This window comes from Eumetopias jubatus, unplaced genomic scaffold (genome assembly GCF_037043125.1).
Source record: "Eumetopias jubatus isolate StellerSeaLion01/CBP00866 unplaced genomic scaffold, mEumJub1_p1.0 scaffold_2, whole genome shotgun sequence".
In the NCBI taxonomy this organism is placed as follows: Eukaryota; Metazoa; Chordata; class Mammalia; order Carnivora; family Otariidae; genus Eumetopias; species Eumetopias jubatus.
In genome coordinates this window covers 71,989,565-72,002,067 of record NW_028274808.1, presented here as the reverse complement: position 1 = coordinate 72,002,067, position 12,503 = coordinate 71,989,565, and the positions used below count along the sequence as shown (strand labels likewise).

The following is a 12,503-nucleotide window of genomic DNA, read 5'->3' as shown; positions in this document are numbered from 1 at the left end:
TGCTGAGTGACATAGGTCAAGAGAGGAGTTCGTGGTTGAGGCAATTCCCCCGCCAAGTGATTATGGTTTTCTATTTTTAAGTCTTTTTGAGCTGGCTTAATCTAATCTCAAATCAAAAGAATTATTTCAGCTAATCACATGTTCTTTTCTTTTCATCTACATTGTAGCTCCACCCTGGGAACTGCAGCTTGTTGTCCGTCTTCTCTCTCGTTCGTCCTCATATTGACATTAGTTTCCATGGGATCCTTTCACACATCAATACGGTTTTTGTATTGAGAAGCAAGGTAATTAAGATGTTACGTCTTTCAATGTGATTGAGTAAGGGATGTTACAAATTAGAAGTGGCCCTGAGGGAAAGTTAGCTACTCTACCATTCTGTGATATGGAGAAGGTATAGACAGATCCCAACCAAAACCTCAGAGGGAGTCCTATTTCAAAGGCAATGTTACTGATTTTTGGTTTGCCTGAGGGCCAGTGGAACCTTTATCAACTGATCAGAATTAACAAAAATAAGTTTTGAGACTGTCTCATCGGGACAGGTCAGTTTCACATAATAAAACAAACATCTTTTACTCCCCAAAGCTACCATGTGCTATTTTAGAAATCAAAACTGATAAAGATGTTTTTAAATTTCAATCAAAGCCCTGATTTAATTCTTCCTTAAATTGTCTATTATTCTTCATGCCATTTTTGTGGGAAAATAAAAGTGATAACATATTCATTCAGTTGATTATTTAGGTAGCACCCAGATCTCATAGTTTCCATTCTTCAGATTGGTATAGCAAAAGTGTTGTAGAGTACACATCTTGTCCTTCCTGCAGCCCTTGCAAAGGCCTTACCCACATGTACTTTATGTATTTGGAACTACTCTCAGCTGGTCTGTGAATCCACGCGTGGAGAATGGAGACGCTTGGTTTATTTTTTGCTAGAACTTAGTATTATGTGTTGTAGCCCTACTAGAAAATCAGAAATACGATTCACGGAAGCTTTAAACAAATATGCCAACAGTAGTACACCTATTGTCTTTCTGGGTTTAAAGGAGATAGTCAATTCATTTCCCTGCAGTGTTTGCCAGGTAGCCAACTTTGCTTACTACCTAGTACCATCTTGGTGAAATGCCCTTCCTCATCTACTTGGTGCATTTATTCTCCCTTATGGTTTGGTGGGAAATGAAGCATGCGTGTCCTGCTTTTTTGCTGAATTGTTAGGTAGGGAGAAAGGTACTAGTTAATGGTTATGTCTTGCCTTTTCAAGGAAGGATTGTTGGATGTAGAGAAATTAGAATGTGAGGATGAACTGACTGGGACTGAGATCAGCTGCTTACGTCTCAAGGGTCAAATGATCTACTTACCTGAAGCAGATAGCATACTTTTTCTGTGTTCACCAAGGTAATCATTTTTTAGATTAATTATAATGGATATAAGTACCCATCTTTAGCTAACAGAGAAATTCAATAACATTTTATTTAATCATGTCTACATGTTCTAAGTGTAATCAGATTTTACAACCTTGTTTATATACCTCTCTATAACAAAGATAATTTCATTTCACATTTGTAATAAGCTCAGAAGAAATCATGTATTCTTTTTTTATTTGTCCTGTCTTAATCAGTCTGCTGAGTGTTAATGCCATTAGATGATGGAAAAATCTCGTCTGCAGGTAGCTAATTCTATAGCTTTATACCTTCCAAAGAGGTGTCATATAGAAAAGCAATTCTGTAGAGCATCTAATATGATGGCATGAATACATGGATATGTTTGGCACTGAGAAATTACTTTTTAAAATTATTTCTGGATTTGAACTATTTTATATCAAAAATATATAGCAACTTTAATCAGGATTCACTATTCAAAATATAGTATTACATTGAAATTTATGTAAATTATGTTATTTATAATAAACATCAGAGGGAAGTAAAACTGTAGGATGTTGTTTTTCCAATTTGACAAACCATTTTACTAAAAGATGCATGGGAACTCAAAATAAGAGAAATATATCTACATTTACTTAGAAAAAGGTAATTGGAACTTGTTAGGTGATATTTTGTGTATTTATAACTTTGTGTAACTGAAAGCTATACACATTATTTAGTAACACATTCAATCAAGCATTTTTGGTGAGCTATTGGCTAAAAATTTAAAGTTCGCCATGATCACTTTTCATTTAAAGATACTGCCTTAAAATCTCTGAAAAACATAAGAAACTTCGTACAACTTCCTTTAATACACTATTAAAGACTACATAAGACTAATGACTTTTTTTCCTGAGAATATGTATCACAAAAATAAAAGAGACAAAATTAGAGAACATAAATTCTTTATATTTTTTAATTAGTCACCTACATTGATCTGCTATATCTTCATCTACTTTAAGTGTTTGTTTCTTTTGCCTCTTTTCCAGTTGAGCTTTAGTAGAATGACAGCTTTTCAGTAGGGACAATTTCTATTCATGGAGATAAAGTTCTCTTTGGAAACAGAAGCAGACAATTTGGAGTCTTCTTGTTAATTGCCATATGCAGAAATTCACATAGTGACATATTCACAGTTTGTTATATTGTACCTGTCCGTATGTATAGAAAGATTTGTACTTCCATTAAATGAAATCACCTAAAAGTAGTTTTAGCTGTAAAGTAAATAATTTCCAGACGATTAGTTTAACTTTAGGAAAAAAAATGTTAATAGTCCATTAGAATAATTTTTGGAAGAGTGAGACATAATTTGATTGTTTTCTAACTCAATATGAGCATTTTCAGCCATTTTCATTTTAAGATTATAATCTTTTTTTTCTCTACTCATGAGTAGGTCTTGTATATCATTTAGCAGGTGATCTGACCTCTTTTCAGATGGGTTTTTTCTGAAAGTGAGCTTTAACATACATATGCATTTTAACAAAATCTAAAAAGACCATGTGTTTCATTAGTTAACTCTTTGATCATTTTATTTTTCTATACTGACATGCTAATTTTTGCTTTGATTTGTGGACATTTCTGCTGAGAACGTATAACAAGGAGACATTTTATCAATCTAAAATTCTTCAGTAAAGTCAAAACTTGTTATGTCATTTTAGAGAAATTCTTATTGGGAATGCCCAGAAGTAGTTACTTTGTGTTTAGAAAATTCAATCCAATAAATAACATAACCTTAAGACATTTTAAGCAAAAAATAAAGTTTTAAAAAGCAGTCACTTACCAGATCATCGCTATTCTAAAAATAACTTAGGTAAAAATAACTTAGGTTACAGAGATGCATAAAATCTAGCAAGATTAAATAATGTTTCAAAAATGAGAAAAATTTTCCAAGAAAAGAAGGGTGGTAGAAGAAATTAGAACCAGAAGGAAGAGTAGCACATAAAATACATGTCACAAAGTCATAAATACATAAAATACCTCAGGTCATAAATCTGATTATAAACTTCTAATCATTGCACCTAAAGAGGAAAAGTAACCAGTTACAAGAGTCCAAGAATCCGTAAGGCCAAAATGAACTGGGTTCTCAAAAGAAGCACTATCATCCCTGTTACAGAGGGTAAAAAGAAATTTTTCTTCATCTCTTTATAACGAGAGGAAAATGTGATAGCAGTGAATAACAGCCTTGTGATAAATACCTGATCAGGTCTCATGGGACGGATTTCTACCTTAACTTTCAATTTAGGCTGATGGCATCTAAAAGGGTGATTTGGCAAAATGTGTGTCTTTGATAGATTTTTAAATATATAAAAGAGTGAAGTCATAGTCTTCATGTGACTCCAAATTTTCTTGTCTTTAACCTGACCTATTGAATGGGTGGGAGAAATTGAATGGAAGGAGATGACAGAGTTATACTCCTGTATAGTCATTAGGCTCAGGATTATCATGTAGACAAGTTGGCGCTGATTTTGCCTCATTTCCCTGTATGACAGTGTGATGAATCTTGACGATCTGACAAGGAGAGGTCTGTATCTGAGTGACATCCCTCTGCACGACGCCACACGCGATCTCGTTCTTTTGGGAGAACAATTCAGAGAGGAATACAAACTGACCCAAGAACTGGAAATCCTCACAGACAGGCTGCAGCTCACGTTAAGAGCCTTGGAAGATGAAAAGAAAAAGACAGACACGTAAGAATGTAACCTCGTGGTGAAGGAAGGGCATCGTATACTGTGACTCAGCTACAGTTAAGTCTGATCACCACACCAAAGAGGCATGGAGCCCATTGTAGCTCCAGAGTAGTAAATAAAACCTTCCATGTCACTTAAAAAGAAATTATGCATACAGAAATAAATCAGTCTTAATGGTAGTGGAAATATGTCTTCTATTTTTATAAACCACGTTGAAAGAACAGATGCCAAAATAGCTCTCTCGGAAAATCAGTACAATAAATCAAATGAGTATTTAATGTTGAACTCTATTCATTCCTTCCTTCATGTGAGAGCTGTGTACTGAGTATCCTCTGTTTGCCAGGGACTGCCTGGGTTCTGAGGGTTACGTAGAACACTGTACTTAGAACTGGCCATTGTCTTTTAAAAGATTTCTCGGAGTCTAGATTATTTTAGGGCTTGGCAGATATGAATTTGACAGATTGTGATGTCATTTGTAATCACAACAATGGCATCTGTAATGACATATGTTAACAAAAATAAAATCTGGGGCACCTGGATGGCTCAGTCAGTTCAGGGTCGGACTCTTGGTTTTGGTTCGGGTGGTGATCCCAGGGTTGTGAGGTCAAGCCCCACTTCGGGCTCCGTGCTCAACGGGGAGTCTGCTTGAAAGCCTCTCTCTCTTTCCTTTTGCCCCCTTCACCCCCATGTGTTTTCTTTCTCTCTCAAATAAATAAATAAATCTTTAAAAAAAAAAACAATCTAAAACTACGATTTTTCTATGAATGGTGGGTTAAATTGTGAAAAATTGGACGAGTAGCATTAAGGATAAAACTTCCTTAAGTTTCAATAACTTCAAAAAATGTATATTATATAGTTGAAACTTAAGGAATAAAATTATGTCTTTTGTGCATGCTTCTGAACAAAACAAAGTTAGTAGTTAGAATTTTAATAAGTTATAATGCTATGCTAGTTACCTTTATATGAACTTTTAGAGCCAAAAGGGATATATAAAAACCCACAAATTTGGTGGGATGATCTGATCATTTCATACCAATAGTTTTCCCTGTCATGGGAGAAAAGAAAACCTTAAAAAAAAAGATAATTCTTCATTTTCAAATAATTCCTTTGAATACTTAAGATACATAAGAACTATTTCATTCTTCTTGAACACCCAGGTATTGATAACGGCATCACTTTCTATACTTTTCTTTCCACTGATACATGTGAAGCTGCCCTTGGATGAATGCTGTATCAAGACATAAACACATCAGTTAACTATGCATTAATAACATGGATTAATAACATGGATGACATGGAGAATGCCATTTAATGTCCGTCTTTATCCTTAGCTTCTTAATTCACTTGTCTGGACTAAGCTATGCTTAGTTTCTTGGAGACCTCTTCACTTTCCTTGTGGCCCTAAGTGGACTACTTAGTCTATCCAGGTATTTTGCAAATTTCAGAAAGCATATAGGGCAGGCAGCTCAAATTCCTCCCCCTGTTTGAGAAGCAATCCAAACTGTAGGTTTGATTAGTGAGTGGTACAACTTCATCCCTGAAAATAGCATATTTTATGAAGCCTGTAAGATTAAACTTAGCATGGAATGCCCTCTGGCTACAGGGAAGAAAAAAGCAGAGAGGTATCATTTGTTCTGCTGGATCCTCATGCCAAGAGACATCGGTTGCCCTTGTTTCTGCTTCTCTCCTGTCAACCCTCAGCTCTCATCCCCTTCCTGTTGTGCTTACCACACTTGTCCCTCAGTGTAATCCCTGAAGCCATCAGAGTAATCTCTGTATTACCTATAGAAATACAGTCTTTTCTTGCGTAGTCCAATCTTCATCTGGTTTATCAGTTTCTTCCACAGAGGAGTGAGGCATGCATGAAACTGAAGAGAAATCTACCTTTTTTTTTTTTTAAGATTTTTGTTTATTTGACAGAGAGAGAGTGTGAGCAAGAGAGAGAGCACGAGCAGGGGTGAGGAGCAGAGGGAGAGGGGAAAGCAAGCTCCCCGCTGAGCAGGGAGCCCAATGAGGGCCTGGATCTGAGGACCCCGGGATCATGACCTGAGCTGAAGGCAGACGCTTAACCGACTGAGCCACCAGGTGCCCCGAAATCTACTTCTTTTAATATTATTTACACAAATTCAGGTAGATTTCTTATTCCTAAGAGATAAACATGGTCCTGGTATTATGCTACTCAGACAGCGTTTTAAGTGCTCGTGATGACAGCTTTCATACTGTGAACCATAATGGCAGGTCGGAATTCAGTCCCACAGATGAAAACTGTGGCATCCTATGGCCAGTCTTCCGCTTTGCCTATTTATTTGTTTGGCTTATTTTCATTTGGTATGAACTGGTTTGTATGTGGAAATGTTGTATGTGATTAAAACAAATAAATGTCAGTATCTTCGATCCCTCCCTTACATAAATGGACAGTAATGGGTGTCCTATTACCACTCCAGGATTTTACAGTACACACGACATCAAGGCTCTAGGAGGTGGACAGTAGAAGCACTAAAGCTCTTCCCAGCATTTCTTACTGTGGCTTTTTCCCCACCCCGCCGAACTGAACAGGTTGTTGTATTCTGTCCTCCCTCCGTCTGTTGCCAATGAGCTGAGACACAAGCGTCCGGTGCCTGCCAAAAGATACGACAATGTGACCATCCTCTTTAGTGGCATTGTGGGCTTCAATGCTTTCTGTAGCAAGCATGCATCTGGAGAAGGGGCCATGAAGATTGTAAACCTCCTCAATGACCTCTACACCAGATTTGACACATTGACCGACTCCCGGAAAAATCCATTTGTTTATAAGGCAAGTCCGGATCGTATCCTAATGCAGGGCTCCTCCGAGTCTGAATTCTGGGACCCTAACGCTCAGAGGCACTGCAGGCACCTTCTCTGACGCTAGCCCTATAACCATGACGCAGCCAGCCTCCGTGTATTCACTGTTTGCCATTTTCTTAAATAATTCCCTCTTGTTACAAAACTTTCTCTTCCTGGTAACCGAAAGGAATAGCGATGATGATCCCCTGGTGAAAATGCAATGTTCAGCAGCTCATTTGCACTTACATTAATGAATCTGTGCAGGTTGTTTATCACACGTAATATAAACATAAAATTCGTTGTAGTGCTCTGCAGGAGACATTTTTACTGAAATATATAAATGCTTTGCATAGGAAAGAAGTCGGAGAACAGGAGAAGGGTACTGGGGACTCTGATTTGCTTTTAGATAACACTGACTTGAAGATAAACATTTATAAGGCATTTCTGCTCTTTGTTCCAATTAAAAACAGCTCTAATATTGGAAAACTGAAGTCAGGGGATTATTGCTTCATAAAAGCAAGAATGTTAACTAAACCATCTCCAGGCATCTGGAGCAATAGGAGTGCCACAAAATCTATTTTAGAGTGGTTTTCTGAAGTACACTGGAACACTTTGTGAGCACATCAAAATATAAATGGTTAATGAACATGGTAAATCACTGGGCTTTGGGCAGTGTCTCTTGTGCCGTAACCCATCATTATTTTAGGGAGTTATTGGTAATTAAATGTCCTATTGAATTGTAAGGTATCTGGGGTGAGAAACCAGGAATTATTAGGGAGAGAATAATGCTCGGTCTGTACCTGCCTGTAATCAAAGACCTCAAGTGCCAGTGTGTAAATTTGAAATAATTACAAGTTTTTATTACAATTACAATCTTATTGGAGTTGAGTGCACTAGAATTTTAAAAGAATTCAGAGAAGGAAAGTTTAAAGCTACTGGTAGCCTTGGAAAAACATTGTTTATATATATATAAGGGTAGCAAATGAAATGGTAATGTTTATTCTAACCAATGAACATGTAAATTATATGTGCTGTGTTAGGTGGAGACAGTTGGTGATAAGTATATGACAGTGAGTGGTTTACCAGAGCCGTGCATCCACCATGCACGATCTATTTGCCACCTGGCCTTGGACATGATGGAAATTGCTGGTCAGGTTCAAGTGGACGGCGAATCTGTTCAGGTTAGTAAATAAAACAGATATTATAATAGTAGTAGTAGACCTTTGTGGACATCTGACTCACATTTTTTACCAGGCAATTATTAATTATGTATAAGGAAAGACTCTTTGAGAACAAGGATTATACATAATCTTTTTCAAACCCATTGTATTCCATTTTTTCTTAGAGATGGGAAATCTGTCCACCTATTTGAAATTACTTAGTCTATTCCATGTGCTGAAATCATGAGGATGAGATAAAACTTCCTGTCCTTTCTGGTTTATTTATTTATTTTTATTGTTATTGTTATGTTAACCACCATACATTACATCATTAGTTTTTGATGTAGTGTTCCATGATTCGTTGTTTGTGCATAACACGCAGTGCTCCACGCAGAACGTGCCCTCCTCAATACCCATCACCAGGCTAACCCATCCCCCCACCCCCCTCCCCTCTAGAACCCTCAGTTTGTTTTTAAAATCTCTTTTCCTGTGTCTCATATAAGTTACAAGATTCATATCTTTGAAATCTTCAGGCTTTAGAAAAAGAATGTTTCTCTTGGAAGACTGATTTTGTGAGGGTTTTTTATTTTTATAAATACACTTGGAGTTCTTCTATTTTATAAATATGCTGTAATACGCTTGGATTTCTGGAGAATTCCTATGATTTTTATATGATGACTCTACATTCTGTAATATAAAGTAATCAAAAATTAGTGTTTTGGTGATTGAACTTATTGAAACAAAGGTTTGATTTCTGCAGATCACAATAGGGATACACACTGGAGAGGTAGTTACTGGTGTCATAGGGCAGAGGATGCCCCGATATTGCCTTTTTGGAAATACCGTTAACCTCACAAGCAGAACAGAAACCACTGGAGAAAAAGGAAAAATAAATGTGTCTGAATATACGTACAGGTAAGAAAACATGTCTTAGTATTTACTGATTTGCAAGAAAAATGTCTCTTTATGTGCGGCTTAACTCTCAGTGATTTTGTTATTTTTAAACGGTCATCATGGGGCACCTCGGTGGCTCAGTTGGTTAAGCGTCTGCCTTCTGTTCAGGTCATAATCTCAGGGTCCTGAGGTCGAGCCTGGAGTCAGGCTTCTCTGTCTCCCTCTGCCTGCCACTCCTCCTGCTTGTTTTCTCTCTCTGTGCCAAATAAATACATACATACGTACATAAAATCTTTAAAAAATAAGCAGTCGTCACTTAACGCTCTTCGGATTATTTATTTCTTATTTGAGAAGACTGGATCATTACTCCTACTTTTAATGATTTCACACCACTTTAGGAAGTCCCTATATGATCATTGTTACTAAAACCTTGTGTTACCTTTAAATAAAACTGTAGTGTATGTCATTATTGTCTCTATTTCTAATTTTGGTTCATGTCACTTTCTCCATGCAACCATACTCCATATGTCTCTCCCTATTCCCTGTCCCCTGTCTTTTAGATGTCTTATGACACCAGAAAACTCAGATCCACAGTTCCATTTGGAGCACCGAGGCCCTGTGTCCATGAAGGGCAAAAAAGAGCCAATGCAAGTTTGGTTTCTTTCCAGAAAAAATACAGGAACAGAGGTATGACTAAACAGCATGCAATTCCTTTTTTTAAAAAAAACAGAATATAGACAGCTAAAAATAAATAAATAAATAAATAAAATATAGAGGGAGCTAATTTATAATCACTGAGTATATGTTTTATTTGAAAAGAACTCTTGTTTACAGAAGTGAACTCTCAAGTAAAGTAGCGGAAATACTGGCAGAAATACTGAAACATTAATGAGCCAGTTAGAACAATAAAAACTTCTTAGGGGATACTTTATGGTTGCCGGCTTTTGTCCTCTCATGAAATTAAAACCAAAAGCACCAGATGGGGAAGACCTGTTTTGTCTGTTTGTTTGTTTGTTTGTTTGTTTTTGTTTTTGTTCTTCCACCAAAATCTGGCTCAAACACGGCTGAGGTGAAAGGGCTTCGAGAGACTCCCCGGACTCTTTCCTTAGCTCCTTAAGCCATTCTGAGATCACCACTGGGCAGAGTCAGGACCACAACTTATGGGAGTTTACTTCGTCATGAAGCTTCGGGTCCTTCCGAGGGTCAAGCCATCTCCCTGTGGAGTGTTTGGTGATCTCTAGACGTCCTAGTCCCTTGGGCGTTTTTCCTAGAAAGAAGAGCGATTTATAATCTTCCCGAACCTGAATGATTGTGTGGGGGAGCCTCAGGTTCGCGCTAGAGCTATGGTCCTACTCTAGCTGGAAGCCATATGCTAGAACAGTTCTCAGACGCTGGCCCTCCGCCCCGGAATCCCGACTCCCACCGGGCTTGCACACACCAAGGTCATGCCCCCTTTGTTCCCAAATGCAGTGCGCTGCATCAGGAGCGAGTTTGAGACTTTGTTCCCTTGTTGATGTATTGGTTCTTTAGAGGGGAGTGAGACTCGCTGATTATATTTCTTTTTTCCATATGCATACATCCCCTAAAAATGCTGGTAGAGCCTAAGTCCTAAAAGGAATGGAATGCCAGATTTTAAAATATTTATCTTTATCTTCTTTCTGCTCTTTTTACTTTAAATAGTTTACTTGTGGTGTTGGCATGCTTACGGGTGTTCTTCTGATAAATTAAACTCTACCTCAAGTGTTGCTCATTTTAGGTGGGTGGCCCAGAATTAGGGTGAGAGGACAGAAAAACAGATGCGAATGCAGATCACACTTCCATCTGAAGAAAAAAAGAAAGAAAATATTTTGGGGGATACTCCTAGCTTTATTATCACAAAATGAATCCCTGTTTATTCTACTCTTTAAAGGAAACAACACAGGATGATGACTGAATGTTAGACTGTGGGATGAAGAAGACCGCAGAATGGGCTCTTGTTGTCCACTGTCACGTGCCAAGCCTGGGAGCCATTATTCCCTGTGGATACAGATTTCGCTTTGTCTTTTGCAGTTATCCCAAGCCTTTCTCCTTGGTATAGCTTTCATGATTCATTACTCAACCTTAGCTCTGCTTTTGATTATGTTCAAGGTTTAGTATATTACCTGAAGTTTGGCTTTAGATGTGAATGATGTGAGCTTCCTGTGTTTTAAGATCTACCACAAGCATTGCCGAGCATGGTAATTTGCAAGTGGTAGGCACCCAATAAATATTTGTTGAATTTAATTAAGTGACACTGAACAGTATTTGGTCATGTGTATATATCATATCATGGCTTACCAAATCTGCTTAGTGTTCCATGTATATGTCTATGTATATTTTCATGACTATAATAACATACAACAAAGTTTATATCATGTTGGTGTACATCATTATAGAAATCATTTTATAAAGGAGTGAATTCCAAGTTTTAGGGGAAAAAGTGCCATTTATTTTCAGATTCCCAGAATAAGAATTAATATACCATGCTAAGAAAATAGTGACTATTTTGAATTGTGCTCCTTTTCCTTCAAAAACAGAGGATGCACATTTCTGTTACCAAAATATTTGGTTGTTCACTCAAGTCATGTGGCATTATAATTCCTCTAAAATTCTATCATTTGTACTATATCCCTTGTATTAAATCTCATTAACCACATGCAACAGTCATAAGAAGCCGTACTGTTCTACACTGAGCTATTACATTAGTTTGGGATAAATGTTAGGCGCTCTAACCACATCCAAGAATAAAATTGGAGACACTGCTGGGATGCCCCCGAAAGGGCCATTTCTGGCCTTTTCTTTCCAGAAATGAGCTTCTTTTTCTTAGCTTGGAAAAATGTGATTATATCCAGGCCATCACGTTCAGAAAAGTTACTTTAAATTTGACATAGAAAGCATTCCTGTTGGAATAATTGGCCTATTGTTCTTAAATATCTCTGATAATTTATTAAGACCTACCTTTATAAAATATAGTGCAACTACTTTTGTGTAAAAATGTTTGTCTTTAAATTTAGCATTTCATATCAGCGCCTCTAAATATGTATAAATGTCCCATGTTCATGTGTAAGAGAATCGCAATAAATTATTTTTTCCACTTGTCTCTAGACTGTATTTCAACAAAAATGATATTAATGTTATTATTGGCCATATTATTACTGTCATTTTTATAAGTACATTTTATAATTTGCCTGATTCTGCACTTTAAATTAATTTCGATTCACTGTTCTTACACAGTTGAATGGCTCCTCTTAGATAGCCTTATCCTCAAACGCTGTTTTTCTTTAGTACCAACAAAGTGGCAGAAGCAAGATTAGACCTGGAGGGCAGATCCACAGATCTATAGGAAATGACAACAACCTTGAGGATCTCAGTCTTTTAGGAGTGAAAGACACATCATATACAATTAATTAAAATATGTGAGACTGGTAGTGATGAAACATAGTTAACAGACTGAATGATTACTTAGCGAATGAGAAAGGAGAGGATGAAGGTGGGATGGGAACAGGAGAGGGCAGGGAGATTGGGGAGGGT

The 12,503-nt window shown here is 37.1% G+C and overlaps 1 protein-coding gene across 1 annotated transcript in view; it reads left to right on the top strand.

The window, feature by feature from the left end:
* The window catches only part of GUCY1B1 (guanylate cyclase 1 soluble subunit beta 1), a 45,238-nt gene extending 33,198 nt beyond the window's left edge, over nucleotides 1-12,040 (top strand). Inside the window, exons 7-14 of the mRNA XM_028104442.2 lie at nucleotides 168-284; nucleotides 1,255-1,388; nucleotides 3,898-4,095; nucleotides 6,652-6,889; nucleotides 7,941-8,081; nucleotides 8,821-8,975; nucleotides 9,515-9,641; nucleotides 10,864-12,040. Of these exons, the coding sequence (XP_027960243.1) occupies nucleotides 168-284; nucleotides 1,255-1,388; nucleotides 3,898-4,095; nucleotides 6,652-6,889; nucleotides 7,941-8,081; nucleotides 8,821-8,975; nucleotides 9,515-9,641; nucleotides 10,864-10,887 (1,134 nt within the window). The 3' untranslated portion in view covers nucleotides 10,888-12,040. The remainder of the gene's footprint in view (nucleotides 1-167; nucleotides 285-1,254; nucleotides 1,389-3,897; nucleotides 4,096-6,651; nucleotides 6,890-7,940; nucleotides 8,082-8,820; nucleotides 8,976-9,514; nucleotides 9,642-10,863) is intronic.
* Nucleotides 12,041-12,503: the final 463 nt, after the last annotated feature.